The sequence below is a fragment of the Hyperoodon ampullatus genome (assembly GCF_949752795.1).
Source record: "Hyperoodon ampullatus genome assembly, chromosome: 18".
NCBI lineage: Eukaryota > Metazoa > Chordata > Mammalia > Artiodactyla > Ziphiidae > Hyperoodon > Hyperoodon ampullatus.
In genome coordinates, this window is record NC_136931.1 from 59,996,631 (window position 1) to 60,019,304 (window position 22,674).

At 39.2% G+C, this 22,674-nt stretch overlaps 1 protein-coding gene across 1 annotated transcript in view; it reads left to right on the plus strand.

Annotated features, from left to right (window-relative positions):
- NLRP13 (NLR family pyrin domain containing 13) overlaps window positions 1–22,674 on the plus strand; it is a gene marked incomplete at both ends in the record, with an annotated part of 83,242 nt that overhangs the window by 49,542 nt on the left and 11,026 nt on the right. The window contains one exon of the mRNA XM_079724158.1: window positions 20,510–20,899. Within this exon, the coding sequence (XP_079580284.1) occupies window positions 20,510–20,899 (390 nt within the window). The remainder of the gene's footprint in view (window positions 1–20,509; window positions 20,900–22,674) is intronic.

Below are 22,674 nucleotides of genomic sequence, written 5' to 3' on the forward strand. Positions count from 1 at the left end.
CATACCAGCAGTGCAAGGGGGTTCCCTTTTCTACACACCCACTCCAGGATTTATTGTTTGTAGATTTTTTGATGATGGCCCTTCTGACCTGTATGAGATGATATCGCATTGTAATTTTGATTTGCATTTCTCTAATGATTAATGATATTGAGCATCCTTTCATGTGTTTGTTGGCAGTCTGTATATCTTCTTTGGAGAAATGTCTATTTAGGTCTTCTGCCCATTTTTGGATAGGGTTGTTTGCTTTTTTGATATTGAGCTGCATGAGCTGCTTGTAAATTTTGAAGATTAATCCCTTGCCAGTTGCTCCTTTTGCAAGTATTTCCTCCCATTCTGAGGGTTGTCTTTTCGTCTTGTTTATGCTTTCCTTTGCTGTGCAAAAGCTTTTAAATTTCATTAGGTCCCATTTGTTTATTTTTGTTTTTATATTCCATTTCTCTAGGAGGTGGGTCAAAAAGGATCTTGCTGTGATTTATGTCATAGAGTGTTCTTCCTATGTTTTCCTTAAGAGTTTGATAGTGTCTGGCCTTATATTTAGGTCTTTAATCCATTTTGAGTTTATTTTTGTGTATAGTGTTAGGGAGTGTTCTAATTTCATCCTTTTACATGTAGCTGTCCAGTTTTCCCAGCACCACTTATTGAAGAGATGTCTTTTCTTCATTATATATTCTTGCCTCCTTTATCAAAGATAAGGTCACCATATGTGCGTGGGTTTATCTCTGGGCTTTCTATCCTGTTCCATTGATCTATCTTTCTGTTTTTGTGCCAGTACCATACTGTCTTGATTACTGTAGCTTTGTAGTATAGTCTGAAGTCAGGGAGCCTGATTCCTCCAGCTCCGTTTTTCTTTCTCAAGATTGCTTTGGCTATTCAGGGTCTTTTGTGTTGCTGTACAAATTGTGAAATTTTTTGTTCTAGTTCTGTGAAAAATTCCTGTGGTAGTTTGATAGAGATTGCATTGAATATGTAGGTTGCTTTTGGTAGCATAGTCATTTTCACAATGTTGATTCTTCCAATCCAGGAACATGGTATATCTCTCCATCTATTTGTATCATCTTTAATTTCTTTCATCAGTGTCTTATAATTTTCTGCATACAGGTTTTTTGTCTCCTTAGGTAGGTTTACTCCTAGGTATTTTATTCCTTTGTTGCAATGGTAAATGGGAATGTTTTCTTAATTTCACTTTCAGATTCTTCATCATTAGTGTATAGGAATGCAAGAGATTTCTGTGCATTAATTTTGTATCCTGCTACTTTACTAAATTTATTGATTAGCTCTCATAGTTTTCTGGTAGCATCTTTAGGATTCTCTATGTATAGTATCATGTCATCTGCAAACAGTGACAGCTTTACTTCTTCTTTTCCGATTTGGATTCCTTTTATTTCTTTTTCTTCTCTGATTGCTGTGGCTAAAACTTCCAAAACTATGTTAAATAATAGTGGTGGGAGTGGACAACCTTGTCTTGTTCCTGATCTTAGTGGTAATGGTTTCCGTTTTTCACAATTGAGGACGATGTTGGCTGTGGGTTTGTCATACATGGCCTTTATTATGTTGAGGTAAGTTCCCTCTATGCCTGCTTTCTGGAGGGTTTTTTTTTTTTTATCATAAATGGGTGTTGAATTTTGTTGAAAGCTTTGTAGAAAACTTTGCATCTGTTGAGATGATCATATGGTTTTTCTCCTTCAATTTGTTAATATGGTGTATCACATTGATTGATTTGCATATATTGAAGAATCCTTGCATTCCTGGGATAAACCCCACTTGATCATGGTGTATGATCCTTTTACTGTGCTGTTGGATTCTGTTTGCTAGTATTTTGTTGAGGATTTTTGCATATATGTTCATCAGTGATATTGGTCTGTAGTTTTCTTTTTTTGTGACATCTTTGTCAGGTTTTGGTATCAGGGTGATGGTGGCCTCGTAGAATGAGTTTGGGAGTGTTCCTCCCTCTGCTATATTTTGGAAGAGTTTGAGAAGGATAGGTGTTAGCTCTTCTCTAAATGTTTGATAGAATTCGCCTGTGAAGCCATCTGGTCCTGGGCTTTTGTTTGTTGGAAGATTTTAAATCACAGTTTCAATTTCAGTGCTTGTGATTGGTCTGTTCATATTTTCTATTTCTTCCTGGTTCAGTCTTGGAAGGTTGTGCATTTCTAAGAATTTGTCCATTTCTTCCAGGTTGTCCATTTTATTGGCATATAGTTGCTTGTAGTAATCTCTCATGATCCTTTGTATTTCTGCAGTGTCAGTTGTTACTTCTTTTTCATTTCTAATTCTGTTGATTTGAGTCTTCTCCATTTTTTTCTTTTTGAGTCTGGCTAATGGTTTATCAATTTTGTTTATCTTCTCAAAGAACTAGCTTTTAGTTTTATTGATCTTTGCTATTGTTTCCTCATTTCTTTTTCATTTATTTCTGATCTGATCTTTATGATTTATTCTGCGAACTTTGGGGTTTTTTTTGTTGTTCTTTCTCTAATTGCTTTAGGTGTAAGGTTAGGTTGTTTATTTGAGATGTTTCTTGCTTCTTAAGGTAGGATTGTATTACTATAAACTTCCCTCTTAGAACTGCTTTTGCTGCATCCCATAGGTTTTGGGTCATCGTGTTTTCATTGTCATTTGTTTCTAGGTATTTTTTGATTTCCTCTTTGGTTTCTTCAGTGATCTCTTGGTTATTAGGTAGTGTATTGTTTAGCCTCCATGTGTTTGTATTTTTTACAGACTTTTTCCTGTAATTGATATCTAGTCTCATAGTGTTGTGGTCAGAAAAGATACTTGATACAATTTCAATTTTCTTAAATTTACTGAGGCTTGATTTGTGACTTAAGATATGATCTATCCTGGAGAATGTTCCATGAGCACTTGAGAAGAAAGTGTATTTTGTTGTTTTTGGATGGAATGTCCTATAAATATTAAGTCCATCTTGTTTAATGTGTCATTTATCTTCTTCTTGGATTGATCCCTTGATCATTATGTAGTGTGCTTCTTTGTCTCTTGTAATAGTCCTTGTTTTAAAGTCTATTTTATAGTCTGATATGAGAATTGCTACTCCAGCTTTCTTTTGATTTCCATTTGCATGGAATATCTTTTTCCAGCCCCTCACTTTCAGTCTGTATATGTCCCTCGGTCTGAAGTGGGTCTCTTGTAGACAGCATATATACAGGTCTTGTTTTTGTATCCATTCAGCCAGTCTATGTCTTTTGGTTGGAGCATTTAATCCATATACATTTAAGGTAATTATCAATATGTATGTTCCTATTACCATTTCCTTAATTGTTTTGGGTTTGTTATTGTAAGTCTTTTCCTTCTCTTGTGTTTCCTGCCTAGAGAAGTTCCTTTAGCCTTTGTTGTAGAGCTGGTTTGGTGGTGCTGAATTCTCTTAGCTTTTGCTTGTCTGTAAAGTTTTTAATTTCTCCATCAAATCTGAATGAGATCCTTGCTGGGTAGAGTAATCTTGGTTGTAGGTGTTTCCCTTTCATCACTTTAAATCTGTCCTGCCACTCCCTTCTGTCTTGCAGAGTTTCTGCTGAAAGATCAGCTGTTAACCTTATGGGAATCCCTTGTATGTTATTTGTTGCCTTTCCCTTGTTGCTTTCAATATTTTTTCTTTGTATTTAATTTTTGATAGTTTGATTAATATGTGTCTTGGTGTGTTTCTCTTTGGATTTATTCTGAATTGGACTCTGTGCTTCCTGGACTTGATTAACTATTTCCTTTCCCATCTTAGGGAAGTTTTCAACTATAATAATCTCTTCAAATATTATCTCAGTCCCTTTTTCTCTTCTTCTTCTGGGACCACTATAATTCGAATGTTGGTACATTTAATATTGTCCCAGAGGTCTCTGAGACGGTCCTCAGTTCTTTTCATTCTTTTTTCTTTATTCTGCTCTGTGGTAGTTATTTCCACTATTTTATCTTCCAGGTCACTTATCCGTTCTTCTGCCTCAGTTATTCTGCTATTGATCCCTTCTAGAGAATTTTAAATTTCATTTATTGTGTTGTTCACCATTGTTTGTTTGCTCTTTAGTTCTTCTAGGTCCTTGTTAAACGTTTCTTGTATTTTTTCCATTCTATTTCCAAGATTTTGGATCATCTTTACTATCATTACTCTGAATCCTTTTTCAGGTAGACTGCCTATTTCTTCTTCATTTGTTTGGTCTGGTGGGTTTTTACCTTGCTCCTTCATCTGCTGTGTATTTCCTTGTCTTCTCATTTTGCTTACCTTACTGTGTTTGGGGTCTCCTTTTCAGAGGCTGCACATTTGTAGTTCCCATTGTTTTTGGTGTCTGCCTCCAGTGGGTAACGTTGGTTCAGTGGGTTGTGTAGGCTTCCTGGTGAAGGGGACTGGTGTCTATGTTCTGGTGGTTGAAGCTGGATCTTGTCTTTCTGGTGGGTAGAACCACGTCCGGTGGTGTGTTTTGGGGTGTCTGTGAACTTAGTATGATTTTAGGCAGCCTCTCTGCTAATGGGTGGGGTTGTGTTCCTATCTTGCTAGTTGTTTGGCATGGGGCGTCCAGCGCTGGAGCTTGCCTGGTCATTAAGTTGAGCTAGATCTTAGCGTTGAGATGGAAATCTCTGGGAGAGCTTTCACCATTTGATATTACGTGGAGCTGGGAGGTCTCTGGTGGACCAATGTCCTGAACTTGGCTCTCCCACCTCAGAGGCTCAGGCCTGACACCCGGCAAGAGCACCAAGACCCTGTCAGCCACACAGCTCAGAAGAAGAGGAAGGAAAAAAAAGAAAGAAAGAAAAAATAAAATAAATATATTAAAATAAAAAATATATTATTAAAATAAAAACAGTAATAATAGGAAAAAGAGAGCAATGAAACCAATAAATAAATCCACCAATGATACAAGCACTAAAAACTAAACTAAAATAAACATAAAAATCAGAAAATGGTCAGTCATATACAGCAAACCCCAAGTCTACAGCTGCTCCCAAAGTCCACCGCCTCAATTTTGGGATGATTCGTTGTCTATTCAGATATTCTACAGATGCAGGGTACATCAAGTCGACTGTGGAGATTTAATCCACTGCCCCTGAGGCTCCTGGGAGAGATTTCCCTTTCTCTTCTTTGTTCGCACAGCTCCTAGGGTTCAGCTTTTGATTTGGCCCCGCCTCTGCGTGTAGGTCGCCTGAGGGCGTCTGTTCCCGGCCAGACAGGAGGGAGTTAAAGGAGTGGCTGATTAGGGGGCTCTGGCTCACTCAGGCCTGGGAGCGGGAGGGTACAGAATGCAGGGCGAGCCTGCGGTGGCAGAGGCCAGCGGGACGTTGCACCAGCCTGAGGCGCGCTGTGTGTTCTCCTGGGGAAGTTGTCCCTGGATCACCGGACCCTGGCAGTGGCAGGCCACACAGACTCCCAGGAGGGGAGGTGTGGATAGTGACCTGTGCTTGCACACAGGCTCCTTGGTGGCTGTAGCAGCAGCCTTAGCATCTCATGCCCGTCTCTGGGGTCTGTGCTGATAGCCGTGGCTCACGCCCGTCTCTGGAGCTCGTTTAGGTGGTGCTTTGAATCCCCTCTCCTTGCTCGCCCGAAACATGGTTTCTTGCCTCTTAGGCAGGTCTGGACTTTTTCCCGGACTCCCTCCCGGCTAGCTGTGGCACACTAGCCCCCTTTAGGCTGTGTTCATGCAGCCAACCCCAGTCCTCTCCTGGGGGTGTGATCTCCGAAGCCCAACCCTCAGCTCCCAGCCCCTACCTGCCCTGGCAGGTGAGCAGACAAGCCTCTCGGGCTCGGGTGAGTGCTGGTCGGCACCGATCCTCCTTGTGTGAATCTCTCTGCTTTACCCTCTGCACCCCTGTTGCTGCATTGTCCTCCGTGGCTCTGAAGCTTCCCCCCCCGCCACACCCCATCTCCGCCAGTGAAGGGGCTTCCTAGTGTGTGGAAACTTTTCCTCCTTCACAGCTCCCTCCCAGAGGGGCAGGTCCCATCCCTATTCTTTTGTCTATGTTTTTTTTTTTCTTTTGCCCTATCCAGGTATGTGGGGAGTTTCTTGCCTTTTGGGAAGTCTAAGGTCTTCTGCCAGCATTCAGTAGGTGTTCTGTAGGAGTTGTTCCACATGTAGATGTATTTTATTTTAATTAATTAATTTAATTTATTTATTTTTGCCTGCCTTGGGTCTTCATTGCTCTGTGCAGGCTTTCTCTAGATGTGGTGAGTGCGGGGTATTCTTCGCTGTGGTTCGCGGGCTTCTCATTGTGGTGGCTTCTCTTGTTGCAGAGCACAGGCTCTAGGCAGGCAGCCTTCAGTAGTTGTGGCATGTGGGCTCAGTAGTTGTGGCTCACAGGCTCTAGAGCGCAGGCTCAGTAGTTGTGGCACACAGGCTTAGTTGCTCCGTGGCATGTGGGATCTTCCCAGACCAGGGCTCAAACCCATGTCCCCTGCATTGGCAGGAGGATTCTTAATCACTGTGCCACCAGGGGAGCCCAAGGTGTGTTTCTGATGTATATGTGGGGAGAAAGGTGATCTCCACATCTTACTCCTCCACCATCTTGAAGGTCTCCCCCATTTGTCTCTTTGTAGATTTTTTGAAGATGGCCATTCTGTGTGAGGTGACACCTCACTGTAGTTTTGATTGGCATTCCTTTCATAATTTGTGATACTGCCTATATTTCCATGTGCTTTTTTTTAAATACAGGTTGAGTAAAATTTAGCTCTTAACATGGGCTTCTTGAACATTTGCCCAGTTTTGAATTTTTTTTCAATGACCTATCCCAGGACATTTCTTGAGGGCAGGTGTTTACAGCCCACAGGCCTTGTGACTACTAAATGACCATCAGCACCCGTTTTAAAGTTGTTGTTGTGGGGAAAGACCACAAGGCGGCAGCATTTCTTCATGCCCAAGTCTGGTTACTGTGGCAACAAGAGCCTTAGGGAAAGCCCTGTTCCTGGGTCCTCAATTAGAGTGGAATGTGCCAGAAGAAACACCCAAAGTCTTGTGTCTCATTGCTTCTTCTCACTTACCCTTCACTCCCAGGACAAATCCCAACCCCTGCCAAACCGCTCTGCTCAGGATCTCTGGTCCTCAGGTTGGTTGACTTCTAGGAAGGAGGCTGGAGGAGGGAACCTCACTGCCAGGAGATGTGGATCCTAGGGGCCTTTTCAAAGCTCTGCCAGCACAGAGGGCCCACCCTCCTTTGGGTTCATGGGGATTGGTTCAGCTGTAGGGGGGCGCTGCCTGGATCTGGAGATTATGGTCTCATGCAGAGGGGACCAGGCACTCCAGGACCAAGGGGGCGGGGCTAATTTGCTGGCACATCCTTATGAGCTCCCTCAGCCCCACAACAGTCCAGTCTTGAAACCCAAGCCTGCTTAGGCTCCAGGGATGTGACACCAGCCCTGGTTACTGAGCCCTGAAGGGGAATAGAGTTGGCATTTTTGATTTGTTTTAATTTTTATTTTATATTGGAGTATAGCTGATTTACAATGTTATGGGTTTTTTTTTCTTTTTTGGGGGTGGTGGTGGTGTGTAGCAACTTGATACTGTTATATATGGGAGTACAGATATTCCGTTTCGGGGTTTTCTTCCCATATAGGTTATGACAGAGTGTTGAGTAGATTTCCTTCTACATTACAGTGGGTCCTGGTTGATTATCTATTTTATAAATATTAGTGTGTTATATGTTAATCTCAATGTGCTAACGTCTCCCTCCACCTTTCCCCTTTGGTAACAATGTTTGTTTTCAAAGTCTGTGAGGTTGTTTCTGTTTTGTATAGACATTCATTTGTATCCATTTTTAGATTCCACCTTTAAGTGATATCATATGATACTTGTCTTCCTCTGTTTGACTTACTTCACTTAGTATGGTCATCTCTACTTCCTTCCCTGTGGCTGGAAATCCACTATTTCATCCTTTTTATGGCTGAGTAATATTCCATTGTATATATGTACCACATTTTCTTTATGCATTCATTTGTTAATAGATATTTAGGTTGCTTCCCTGTCTTGGCTATTGTAAACAACACTGTAATGAACACTGTGGTGCATGTATCTTTTTGACCATGGTTTTCTCCAGATATATGCCCAGAATTGTGATTGCTGTATCCTATGGTGGTGCTATTTCATCTTTAAGGTAGTTCCCTATTGTTTTCCATAGTGGCTGTACCAATTTACACTCCCACCAACCATGTAGGAGGGTTCTTTTTTTGGAAGAAAATTTGAAAGAAAGATTTCTGTAATAATGGAAAATTCAAGTCTTCTCCACATATATTAGAAATTTTTTTCCCATCTGAGCTGGGACCTTTACTTGTCCCATCGTTAAGAAACATATTTGGGATCAAGTATCTTTTTTATAAACTAATTAATTTTGAATTATAATACCTGACACAGGGTTAAAAATTTTAAAGCTGTAAGATCTAATTGCAGCTCTCTGTATGTTTTTGTATCTCTATGTACATTTGTATTTCTGGTATTTTTTACCTTCAGATCATATTGATATAAATTAGTCTGTATAATAGCTTTATTTAACTGGCTTAAATAAAGACTAGTCAAACAAATTTATGCTATAGCAATTAAATGTTTTAGATGATAATGTTATTAATTTAGCCTAAGAATAAAACATACTCTCAAGTGAACTGCTTAATATATGTTAAGCATAACTGTAAAAAAAATTTTTTTTCGAGCCATATGCTTAAATTTTTAGGTTCTTAACTTCTGTGAAATTTTATGCTTACTATATATATAACAAAATTGTCATCAAGAGAAATAACTTGAGATGAAAGATAGCTTTGTTTTTCTCATGAAATTTAAGAATACTTGTAAAAAACAAGTGAATTAAGTTGATTTAAGTGAGATAAATTTTGTAAATGAACTTTTCCACAATGTTTATATATTTTGTAAACCATGTCTGCTTGAAATATTTCCAAAATTTTTTTGATAACTTAGTATAACTTTAAGGTTTCAAGTTAAGGTGAACGAAAGGTATTTATTTAACATCCAGTTCATTTTTCCATAAAAATATTGAAACATTATTTGTTTAACATAAGTTTATCTACTTTGGTTTCTTAGTTTTTCAGAAACAAGAGATAATTGGGTCTAGTACGTATATATATATGTATGTGTGTATTCATTCATTCACTCATTGGTTTATTTATATGGCTGTGCTGCATGGCACACAGGATCTTAGTTACCCAACCAGGTATTGAACCCACACCCCTGGAAGTGGAAGTGTGGAGTCTTAACCACTGGACCACCAGGGAAGTCCCTGTGTCTGATAATTTAAATGAAGGATTCCAAAACAGTACCTCCCAGCACGATTGTCCACATGGTAGAAGGAGTGAGTCCCCAGAATTGCTGCTGCCAGTGTCTATGTCCCCACAGTGAGCCTCCTGTGTCCCCAAGAGACTCTCCAGGATCAGCAGTTAGGTCTGACCCAGGCTCCTATCTAGTTACTGCTTCTGCCCTGGGTCTAGAGCATGTGAGACTTTGTGTGCACCCTTAAGAGTGAAGTCTTTACTCCCCCAGACTTCTGGGACTCCCCAAAGTAAGCCCTGCTGCTCTTCAAAGCCAAAGACTCTGGGGGCTTGTCTTCTTGGTGAAGAACCCCTGGGCTGCGGGGCCCAGTGTGTGGCTCAGACCTCTCATCCCTGTGGGAGGACCTCGGCTGTTGTAATTATTCTCTTATTTGTAGGTCACCCGCCCTGGGGGTGTGAGACTTGACTTTCTTGTGACTCTACCCCTCCCACCTGTCTTCTTGTGGTTCTTTCTTAATATTGTTAGTTGTATAAGATTTTTTTGTTTTGGTCGTGTGGCCCGAAGGATCCTGGTTCCCTGACCCGGGATTGAACCTGGGTCCTCAGCAGTGAGAGCACGGAGTCCTAACCACTGGACCACCAGGGAGTCCCCAGCTGTAGAAGATCTTTACTGGTAAGATCCTGTCTTTTTCATCAGTGGTTGTTCTATAAATAGTTGTATTTAGTGTGTCTGTGATAGGAGTTGTGAACTGAGGCTTCTCCTCCTCCACCACCTTGGCACTAGTTCTTCCCAATTTCTTTTAAAGAGTAAATCTATGGCCCATAATTGTTTAAAACTGGCCCAATGTAATAAAACGAGTTTAGTGGGAAGGCAGAGAGAATATCATTCTCACTTAATTGATTTTTATTCTGGAAAGTATTCTATATAGGAAAGACTCAGGTATCTAAATGAGCATATATGTCTATATGTATATGTATGTATTTTAGTATATTTATTTATTTTTGGCTGCATTGGGTCTTCGTTGCTGCGCATGGGCTTTCTCTAGTTGCGGCGAGTGGTGGATACTCTTCATTGTGGTGTGCGGGCTTCTCATTGTGCTGGCTTCTCTTGTTGCAGAGCACGGGCTGTAGGTGCGCAGGCTTCAGTAGTTGTGGCACGCATGCTCAGTAGTTGTGGCTCGCGGGCTCTAGAGTGCAGGCTCAGTAGTTGTGGTGCATGGGCTTAGTTGCTTTGTGGTATGTGGGATCTTCCCGGACCAGGGCTCGAACCTGTGTCCCCTGCATTGGCAGGCGGATTCTTAGCCACTGCACCACCAGGGAAGTCCCAGAGCATATATTCTTTACTTCTGTATTTTTCAGTTCTTTCTGTGATCTCATCTTTTCCCTGATTTCTTTTATTCCTGAGTTGAGCTCTTACCTGACAGATGTAATTTCCTCATAAAATAGTTTTTTGTTGTTGCTCAGGATTTGCTAAATTTTGCCCTTCTCTTTGGCATCATGTGTGTATTGAAAGTTGAAAGAGGCTATTTATTATCCTATAGTGCTCTGGTTTTCTTTTTTCTTTTTGGATAATTGTGTAGTTCCTGTGCTGGTTTGACTTTGACCATTTTGGATGGGGAGGGGCTTTTTATCATCTAGCTAACATCAGGTTTATCCTTTAATGGGTAGTTCAAAATTCAGCTTGATTCTTCTCTTCCCCATGCTGCTACACCTACCCTGAACTTCCTGCTAACATGATTGACCTGTTTCTTTTTTCAGCTGTAACTCTTTTGCTTTTTGGAATCAATCTATTTTTTGGGCTCCAACCCCCATCAACCATGCTTCTATTGCCAGAAAAGGTGTTTTGGCTGTGGTCTTCAGTTTGTGGATTTCAACTTAAATAAATGTAATTTGCTAGTATTTTTAAATTTTTATACCTTTATCTTTTGGAATATTTTCAGACTTCAAATCTTTGCAACTCAACACCTAGATAGAGCAAATGTTAACATATTTCATAACCATCGCGATGATCATAATCAGGAAATTAACAGTTAAATATTGATACTATAATTTAAAGACTAAAATTTCACCAGTGTCCTACTTCTAGATGTGGATCCAATCCACAATCATACATTGCATTTAATCATCCTGTCTCCTTGGTCTACTTTAATATGAAACAGTTTGTTTTTTTAATCAGTTTGTGAGATTATGGAACTATCTCACCACTTTCAGAATCCATTGATTCTTCTCTGAAACAGCTATGACCATGGTGTTTGCCTAATGGTTCTATTTCCATGACCCCTACTAAATTAATTTTATTTCCTGTTAGTCTATATCAGTATGTATTTATGTATTTTTTTTTTTTTTTTTTTTTTTTTTTTTTTTGTGGTACGCGGGCCTCTCACTGTTGTGGCCTCTCCCGTTGCGGAGCACAGGCTCCGGATGCACAGGCTCAGCAGCCATGGCTCACGGGCCCAGCCGCTCCGCGGCATATGGGATCCTCCCAGACCGGGGCACGAACCCGTATCCCCTGCATCGGCAGGCGGACTCTCAACCACTGCGCCACCAGGGAGGCCCTGTATTTATGTATTTTCATTTTATGGATTAGAGTCCATTATTATCATTAATTTTGTTTATAAACTTGTCTGAGTTGGTATTCTCACCAGTGATAGGTGAGAGTGCTCAATTTTCCTATTATCTTGGTTAAATCCTGTTGATTTTTGTCAGTCTGCTAAGTCAATAATGGTATATCAGTGTAATTTTAATTTGCCTTTCTCTATGCTCTTTTCATGTCTTTAAGAGCAATTTTATACAGTTTGGTGTTTTGTCCCTTTTTCTTGTTTTTCTATTTAAACTTGATTCTTTTCCCATCAATCTTTAAGAATCCCCTATAGATTAGCCGTCGTAAATACGTGTGCTAGATATTCCAAATATTTCCTTTAGTGTGTCCATTGTCTTTTGAAATTTATTTTTGGTCATACATTGTTCTAAACTGTAAATCAGTGTTATGTAGGGGAGGAGAAGTTTTTCCTCTACCCTTCTTGGGTTCTTGACTAAGGCTCTGTAATAAAAGCTTACAAGTAAAAAAAGTTTATTAACATGTATATCTCACATACACATGGGAGAGACTCAGGGATGAGTAACTAAAAGAGGTGGCTTAGAATTCAGGTTATATATAATCTTCAACAAAGAACAATAAATTTCTAGAGAAACAGCAGGACAATGAAAAGCAACTTTAGGCTTCCAAGGGCAATAAACTGTGGGAAGGTAAATATATGTGAAACTAAAGGTAGACAAAGCCTACCTAATTTGTTATGAAAATTCCTTTAGTGCTGTCTCCAGGTTGATAAAGTCTCTGGTGATCAGTTTTTGTCTTTCCTGATAGGGGAAGAGGGACAGCTTTGAAAACTTATGTCCTATTTTTAGGCAAATAGAGAAGGGCAAAAAGCACTTTTTAACTTTTATGGGAGTATAGTTGATTTATAATGTTGTTTTTCTGCTGTACAGCAAAGTGAATCAGTTATACATTTACATATATCCACTCTTTTTTACATTCTTTTCCCATATAAGTCATTACAGAGTATTGAGTTCACTGTGCTATACAGCAGGTTCTTATTAGTTGTCTATTTTATGTATAGTCGTGTGTATATGTGAATCCCAATCTCCCAAATTATCCCTCACCCCCTGGTAACCATAAGTTTGTTTTCCAAATCCGTAACGCTATTTCTGTTCTGTAGGTAAGTTCATTTGTACCCTTTTTTAGATTCCACATATAAGTGACATCATATGCTATTTGTCTTTCTCTGTCTGACTTCACTCAGTATGACCATCTCTAGGTCCATCCATGTTGCTACAAATGGCATTATTTCATTCTTTTTATGGCTGAGTAATATTCCATTGTGTATACATGTACTACATCTTCTTTACCCATTCCTCTGTTGATGGATATTTAGGTTGCTTCCATGTCCTGGCTATTGTAAATAGTGTTGCAATGAGCACTGGGGTGCATGTATCTTTTTTTTTTAAACATCTTTATTGGAGTACAATTGCTTTACAATGGTGTGTTAGTTTCTGCTGTATAACAAAGTGAATGAGCTATACATATATCCCCATATCTCCTCCCTCTTGTGTCTCTCTCCCACCCTCCCTATCCCACCCCTCTAGGTGGTCACAAAGCACCGAGCTGATTTCCCTGTGCTATGTGGGTGCTTCCCACTAACTGTAAGATGCAAAAATTTCTGAAAGCCCAGTTTCAAACAGGGGACTGAAGGAAACCTGAATATGTCATCCCCAAATATGCCACTTTGAAATAAGGATTTGAGCTGTAAGCAATTGAGGAGAAGTAGATAGAGCTACCTACCATATGATCCAGCAATCCCACTCCTGGGCATGTATCCAGAGAAAGCCATAATTCAAAAAGAGTCATGTACCACAATGTTCATTGCAGCTCTATTTAAATAGCCAGGACATGGAAGCAACCTAAGTGTCCATTGACAGATGAATGGATAAAGAAGATGTGGCACATATATACAATGGAATATTATTCAGCCATAAAAAGAAACGAAATTGAGTTATTTGTAGTGAGGTGGATGAACCTAGAGTCTGTCCTACTGAGTGAAGTCAGTCAGAAAGAGAAAAACAAATACCGTATGCTAACACATATATATGGAATCTAAAAAACAAAAAAAAAGTTCTGAAAAACCTAGGGGCAGGACAGGAATAAAGATGCAGACATAGAGAATGGGCTTGAGGACATAGGGAGGGGGAAGGGTAAGCTGTGATGAAGTGAGAGAGTGGCGTGGACATATATACACTACCAAATGTAAAATAAGCTGATTTGGTAGCTGTGGAGAGATTCATTTTAGAAATGATGAGGTAAGAGATCTGTAAAAGACAAAAGAAAAACAGATTTGAACAAGCAGAAAATGTCAAAAGTCCACTGTCTCATATCTCACCAACTCAGTCTCTCAGTCCTGAGGATGGTTCAGTCCAGTGAAACCGTTGTGTCTTTATTTTGTTCTCTCTATGGTGCAAGCAATCAGGTATTTAACGAGACATTCCTACGGAAACAAAAGAAAAACAAAGGTTAATGATTATAACAAACCATAAATTAATTCTTTGAGTCCACAGCACAGTGTGTTGAGATTTCTAGATTTCAGCTTGAAGCATCTTTGGATGGTAGAATGAAGATGGCTCTTGCAACCTGATGAATCTCCTGGTTTGCAGTTTGAGTGTCTCTGGTTATGGCATTAAACTTTTTGAATAGCCCATACAGTGTTAGGCAAGACGGTTGTCCAGACGTGAGCTGTTGTAATGATTTCTCTGAAGTGTATATCAAGTTGTCCAGCTTTGTCTTGTAGGGCTTTGGGGAAAGTGTAGTATTAATCCTTAGTGATTACAAGTCAGAAGGGCTACAGAAAAATTGGAAATATTAATTTGGGGAGTTGTATCCAGATACTGGAGGAAACTAGAAGAATTCAGAACCAGTCCAATCCAGGTAAATAACAAATATCAAAGACAATGAAAGGGACTAGATAGAATCTAATATCCATAAGGATGCACTATAGTTTTCCACTGAAACATTTTTATAGCCACCTCCATTTCCATCAAATATAATTACAGTAGGACTAATTTGTTTGTAAAATAAACAGACCAACTTTAAAGACTACACTTATTTCCATAAATGCAACAAGAATACTGCTTGATTATATAGGCTCTTTTTGAGATTGCTTTGCTAGAACTTTTCATAAGGAATCACCAGTTAACCTTGGGAGGCTTTCAAAAGTCTAAGAAGCCAAGAACTTGCCACCAGGTTTGGCTGCAATACCTATAGATTTAGGTGAATTTCTTTCTTCTCCATGTCCCCCAAATATGCTGAGGTTCCTGGGTCTACTGGGTAGTGAACTTCCTTACTCACCTGTAAGGCAGGAATTTCTGTAACCCAGGTACAGCCTGGTTTTTTACAAGCAGGGCTTTATAAGCATTGGTTCCTTAAAGTCAACCTTCTTTAAAGTTGTCTGGTTATATCTGATTCAATGCACCTCATTCTCAAATAGGACATTCTGGTTCAAATAGGACATTCTAGTCAAAGCCTTGGTACTTAATTTTTTTTTTCATTTTTGTTGGAGTATTGTTGATTTACAATGTTGTATTAGTTTCCACTGTACAGCAAAGTGAATCAGTTATACATTTACATATATCTACTCTTTTTTAGATTCTTTTCCCAGAGTATTGAGGAGAGTTCCCTGTGCTCTACAGTAGGTCCTTATTTGTTACCTATTTTATATATAGTCGCGTGTTGCTTCCATGTCCTAAAACCTCACTACTTTAAACAATGTTTCCCACTGGGACCTGTTAAAGGGAAAACAGAGTCGTGCTGAACTTATGCAAATAGCTATATTGTCATGAAAACTGGAGCACTCAGTAAGAGTCTGCAAATTCCAGAGGGATCAGGTAGAGAGGAAAGATAAAGGCTTTAATTCTGTTTATAAAGGAATAACTTACCAAATTGCTCCACATTAAAGATAGCTTAAAGGGAAAGAGAAAAATGTGTCCTTAAATCTGGAAATCAAAACATTAAAGACCAAGCAATGTTTCAAACAAAAAGTCGTAGAAAAAATTATAATCATCCTCATTGATTCAGTCAGTCCCATGTAATTGATTTTCATCTGCTTGATCTTCTGTTAACAGTTCCCATCAGCTTCTTCATTAGTTCTGGAACTTCTTAGTCCAGTGACCTGGTCTCAAAGTAATTCAAGTGGAGCATCCTCACCTGTAGCTTATTGTAAGTGCTTTCAGAGAATGATCAGAGTAAAACAGTAACTGCCTGTGAGTGACAAAAGACTCAAAGCCACACCACAGTTAAAAACCTGATGAGAGTGCATTATTTGTTTGAAATGCAACATATAAAGGTAATAACTGGAATTATGTCTGATGACAATATGCCAGGGCAAATCAGGTTGCCAGGGCAAATCAGGTTGCTAAGAATTTCATACAATGTCTAATACATTTATATTAGTAATTTATATCCACTCTAATGCAACCTAAAGAAGTTTAAACATTATTTCTTTTCGACAGTGTTTCCTATGTAATTTAAGAAATCAAATGAGCCTAATTACTTTAACATCTTTCTTCTATTATGAGAGAGAAGAAGTTTTTCAAAATTTTCCAGAGGCCCTCTGGAAAGTCCCAAAGTTAGTTTGAGGTAAGAAAGACTTCATTTACGACCTGATTTTGGTAAGTTGTCAAAATGTGTAAAACTTGATTAAATAAGATAATGGGTCATTGTGAAATACTACTTAGTTATTCGTGACAATAAAAGATTTCAAAGGCCAAGACAGAAATTAACAGGGGAATTCTCTGGTGGTCCAGTTGTTAGGACACTGCACTTCCACTGCCAGGGGCCTGGGTTCGATCCCTAGTTGGGGAATTAAGATCCTGCAAGCTGTGCAGTGCAGCCAAAAAAAAAAAAAAAAAGACAGGGAGTAACATAGTTGAGAATAAAACGAACTTTAGCCCTTTTAATATTGAGAAAATGTGCTTTTGAAAAAATAAGCAAAGACCTGAAAAAGACACCATGAAGCACAGGAGAGTATTCTGACAGCACACAGAATCATTGTTTCCCAGGTGAATTACTCAAAAGGTAAAGAAAAATCTTTAATCCAAGAAAACTTTCTCCTTTGGATATAGAAAATTCTAGTTTTGCATAGTCACATTGTTAAAACCTTTATTATTATTAATCCATTCAATTTTACCCAGTTTGACCATACAAGATTTTTCTTTAATATTTTTTAATGAGTCTCATGTACCTATGTAAATAAGTTCATTTGTGCCATTTTTTTAGATGCCACATATAAGCAATACCATATGATATTTGTCTTTCTCTGATTGACTTAGTTCACTTAGTATGATCATCTCTAGGTCTATCCTAGTTGCTGCAAATGGAATTATTCCATTTTTTATGGTTGAGTAATATTCCATTGTGTACATATGTTACATCTTCTTTATCCATTCATCTGTCCATGGACATTTAGGTTGATTCCATGTCTTGGCTATTGTAAATAGTGATGCTATTGAACATTGGGGTGCAAGTATCTTTTAGAATGATAGTTTTTGTCTTTTCTGGATATATGCCCAGGAGTGGGATTGCTGGACCATATAGTAACTCTAGTTTTTTAAGGAACCTCCATACTGTTCTCCATATTTTACATCCATTTAGTTTTGTCCTTCCTTTTTATTCTGAAAGAACCTTAAAATAATGTCTAAATTAGGACAAAATTATATTCCTCTTTCATGAACAAAAACATGTCTTATGTCATATCTTCCATTTACCAAAATACCTGCTACTTGCCTTGCTTACTTTCCATTCAGAGTTCTGATTATTCCTAGTACTTCCACGTACATAGATTTATTATAATTCTTAACACTTAGAAAACAAAATTTTCAGTAAAATTTAAGAATTAAGCAATTATAAACTATCATATACACATTCTGTCATACTTAGCAAGTTTTATGACTACAATTTTTTATAATTTCTAGTCATATGCTCTTCCACAGGAAAATGTTTTTCAATGTTGCAAGAATAATATATTTTAACAGACCCGATTATCTCCTGTCTCTGTAAAATTAATAAAGCAAAGTAGATAAACATATGCTAAGCAATTAATGTTTCAATACCTTTTATGTAAAAATACTGGATATTAAGTAAATATCTTTCATTTAGCTTAAAATGAAATGTTAAAGTTACATTATGTTGTAAAAAAATTTTGAAAACATTTAAAGTAGATATTTTATAAAATAATCATTATTGAAAACTTCATTTATAAGGTTTTTACATTTCTAAGTTTTCATCTCACTTAAATTAATTCACTTGATTTTACAGTTCTCCTTAATTTTCATGAGACAAACAAAGCTGTCTATCATTGTAAGTTATTTCTCTTGATGACAATTTGGTTATATATATAGTAATCATCAAATTTCACAGAAATAAAAAACTTAAATATATGGCTTACAATGAAGTTTTATGGCTCTGCTTGACATATATTAAACAGTTCACCTTTGGAGGGTATGTTTTGTTCTTAGGTTGAATTAATACCTTTATAATTTTAAGTATTTAATTGCTGAAGCATGACCTTATTTGACTACTCTTTATATAAGCCAGGTAAATAGAGCTCTTTTACAGTTTAATTTATGTCAATATGATCTGAAGGCAGAAAATACAATGAATACATATGTACATACAGATTCATAAATATAGAGAGCTGCAAACAGGGCTTATAGCTTTGCCATGTATCAGGAACAAAAGTAAAAAACTCATTACTTTCTTTAAAAAAAAAAAAAGTTGATCCCAAATGTGTTTCTGAATGATGGGAAGTGAAAAGTTCACAAGTTTAGACAGAAAATGTTTTGCTAATATTCCTGGAGAATACTTGACTTACTCATTATTGCAGTCACATTTCTTTCAAATCTCCTTCCAAAAAAAAGAACCCTCCTACAACAAGGGTGGGAAAGGAAATTGGTACAACAACTATGGAAAACAGACAGAGGTTCAAAAAAAACTACACATAGAGCCAGCATATGATACTGCAGTCCCACTCCTGGGAAGGTATATACAGCTCGATAACAACAACAAAATAACAAATGCAGAAAATATATAAATAGAAATTACTCCAAAGAACAAACACAGATGGACAAATGACACAGGAAAATATGCGCAGTATCACTAATTCTCAGAGAAATGCAAACCAAAACTACAATGAGGTATTTCACACAAGTCAGAATGCCAACCATCAAACAGTCTACAAACAATAAATGCTACACAGGGCATGGAGAAAACAGAACACTACTACGCTATTGGTGAGAATGTAAAAGCCTCTGTTGAGAACAGTGTGGAGGATGCATACAAATTAAAAAGAGAATGAAATTAGAACACTGCCTAAAACCATACACAATGATAAATTCCAAATCAAATCAATTAACACCTAAAAGGAAGGACAAATACTATCAAAACGCTTGAGGAAAATGTACATAGAACACGCTTTAACATAAAACACAGCACCTAATTTTACATACACCTTTTACAAGAATGAAAAACAAAAAATAAACACATGGGACCTGATTAAACTCAAAGGTGTTTGCAAAGCAAAGGAAACACAAAACAACACAAAAAAAACTTGAAGAATAGAACGAAGTAGTTGAAATCAAAGCTACACACTCCTGCCCTTACATCCCAACAGGATCATAATTCAGAACACCATGTGCCACCTGTATTTTCAGGTCAGCACAATTAGGACAACTGCAGACATAGAATCCACCCATATGTCCTTCAACAGAAAAATGAACATTATGGGTTACATACATACAAAGAAATACTACTCAGCCAACAAGAAGAATGAAAACATACCATCTGCAGCAACAAGGATGGACTAACAGATTATCCTACGAGGTGAATGAGGTCAGAGAGAGAAGGACAAAGAGCATCAGATCTCCCTTATAGGTAAAACCTACCAATTCACGCAAATGATCTAATTGAAAAAACAGAAAGAGACTCTCACAGGTAGACAAGAAACTTACGGAGACCATACAGGAAAGGTGGGGTGAGGGATACATTTGGAGGTTGGGATTAGCATATAAACATTATTATCAATCGTACATCATCCCAAAGGACCTTGTGAATAGCTCAAGGAGCTCTACTCAACACACTGTAATCACCTTCTGGAAGACCAACCCGAAAAAGACTAGATAGCCCTCTATGTATAACGGAATCACGTTGCTGAACAGGTAAAGCCAAAACACGACGCTGCAAGTCAAATCTACTCCCATAGAAAATAAAAATTCACTTGAAAGGAAAAAAAAAAAAAAAAAAAAACCACACACAGACTCGGGCAAGGAGAAATGCTGCCGCCTTGTGGACGTTTCCTGTAACTACAATGTGGAAAACGCTGCTGACGGGCCCCTCGATCTCAGGGATCGAGGGGAGTTAATTTGCACAACAGAGACAGCCTCACAGAGAGGGAAAACGAAGTAATGCTTACAAAACGGGAAAGGTGGGGTGAGGGAGAAATTGACAGGTTCACATTAATGTATACAGGCTAATATTTAAAACACAGGTAATCCAGAAGGACCCACTGGATAGGACAAGGAACAGGACTCAACACTGTAATAACCTATACTGGAAGAGATCCCGAAAAGGAACATATATACATCTATGTATAACTAAATCACTTGCTGTACTCCAAAAAAAACCCAAAACAAACCACACTCCTGACTATATCAACTATACTCCAGTACAAAATACACATTGCAATTAAAAAAAATAAAGCCGACCCCATTCCCATACAGCCTCTGGGACCTGGGCTGGAGTCTCATCCTTGGACGCGGAGCAGGCTTGGGGCCCAAGGCTGGACTGTCGCGGTGCTGAGCGACCAGGCGACGTTGTGACAGCAAAGAAACCCCTTGGACCTGGAGTGCCTAGTCCCGTCTGCATGGGCCCACAATCTCCAGAGACAGAGGGGCTCCCCTACAGCTACACCAAGCCTCGGGCACCAGAAACGATGCTGCATTCTGGGCGGGAAGGAGAGCTTTCAAATGTCCCCGGGGCCCCACGTCTCCTGGGGGTGGGGTTCCCTCCTCCAGCCTCCTTGCATGGAGACGCCCCACCTATGGACCACAGCTCCGTCATCAGAACAGTTTCCCAGGCATTGGGACTGTTCTCGGGGGTGAAGGGCAAGGGTGAGGAAGCAGTGAGACACAGCCCCTTCGCTGTTCCTTCTGGCACATTCCACTCAAACTGAGGACCCAGGGACAGGACTTTCCCTCAGGCTCGGCTTCCCCGAGTAACCACAGTCGGGCCTGAAGAAATGCTGCCGCCTTGTGGACGTTTCCTGTAACTACAACGTGGAAAACGCAGCTGATGGGCCCCAAATAAACACAAGGCCTGTGGGGCTGTCAATAAATAACACCTGCCCTCCAGAAAAACCCGGGGCTAGTTCCTCGAAAAAGAATGCACAATAGGGCAGCCGTTCAAGAAGCCAATTTGAAGGTGTCAATTTTACTCACACTGTAGAAACAAAAAAAGCACATGGAAAGACGCTCAGCATCACTCATTATTAGAGAAATACAGAGTAAACCTACAATCAGGTATCACCTCACACCACTCTCACTGGCCATCTCCAAAAAACTCTACAAGGAATCAAGGCTGCAGAGGACGTGTGCAAAAGGGAATCGTCCTACACACTTGCTGGGAATATCAACGGGTGCAGCCACTATGGAGAAATGTATGGAGCTTCCTGTAACATATCTAAACACAGAACCATATGTGATCCGGCATTCCCCCTCCTGGCCTTGCATCCCGATATAATCATAATTCGGAACACCACGTGCCACCTGTATTTTCATAGCAGCACAATTAGGACAAGTGCAGACATACATTCCACCCAAATGTCCATCAACAGAAAAATGAACATTATGGGGTACATACATACAAAGAAATACTACTCAGCCAACAAGAAGAATGAAAACATACCAACTGCAGCAGCAAGGATGGACTAACAGATTATCCTACGAGGTGAATGAGGTCAGAGAGAGAAGGACAAAGAGCATGAGATCTCCCTTATAGGTGAAACCTATCAATTCATGCAAATGATCTAATTGAAAAAACAGAAAGAGACTCTCACAGGTAGACAAGAAACTTACGGTGACCATACAGGAAAGGTGGGGTGAGGGATTCATTTGGAGGTTGGGATTAGCATATAAACATTATTATCAATCGTACATCATCCCAAAGGACCTTGTGAATAGCTCAAGGAGCTCTACTCAACACACTGCAATCACGTTCTGGAAGACCAACCCGAAAAACACTACATAGCCCTCTATGTATAACGGAATCACGTTGCTGAACAGGTAAAGCCAAAACACGGCGCTGCAAGTCAAATCTACTCCCATAGAAAATAAAAATTCACTTGAAAGGAAAAAAAAAAAAAAAAAAAAAACCACACACAGACTCGGGCAAGGAGAAATGCTGCCGCCTTGTGGACGTTTCCTGTAACTACAATGTGGAAAACGCTGCTGACGGGCCCTTCGATCTGAGGGATCGAGAGGAGTTAATTTGCACAACAGAGACAGCCTCACAGAGAGGGAAAACGAAGTAATGCTTACAAAACGGGAAAGGTGGGGTGAGGGAGAAATTGACAGGTTCACATTAATGTATACAGGCTAATATTTAAAACACAGGTAATCCAGAAGCACCCACTGGATAGGACAAGGAACTCGACTCAACACTCTGTAATAACCTATACTGGAAGAGATCCCGAAAAGGAACATATATACATCTATGTATAACTGAATCACTTGCTGTACACACACAAAAAAAACAAAAAACAAACCACACTCCTGACTATATCAACTATACTCCAGTACAAAATACACATTGCAATTAAAAAAAATAAAGCCAACCCGATTCCGCTACGGCCTCTGGGACCTGGGCTGGAGTCTCATCCTTGGACGCG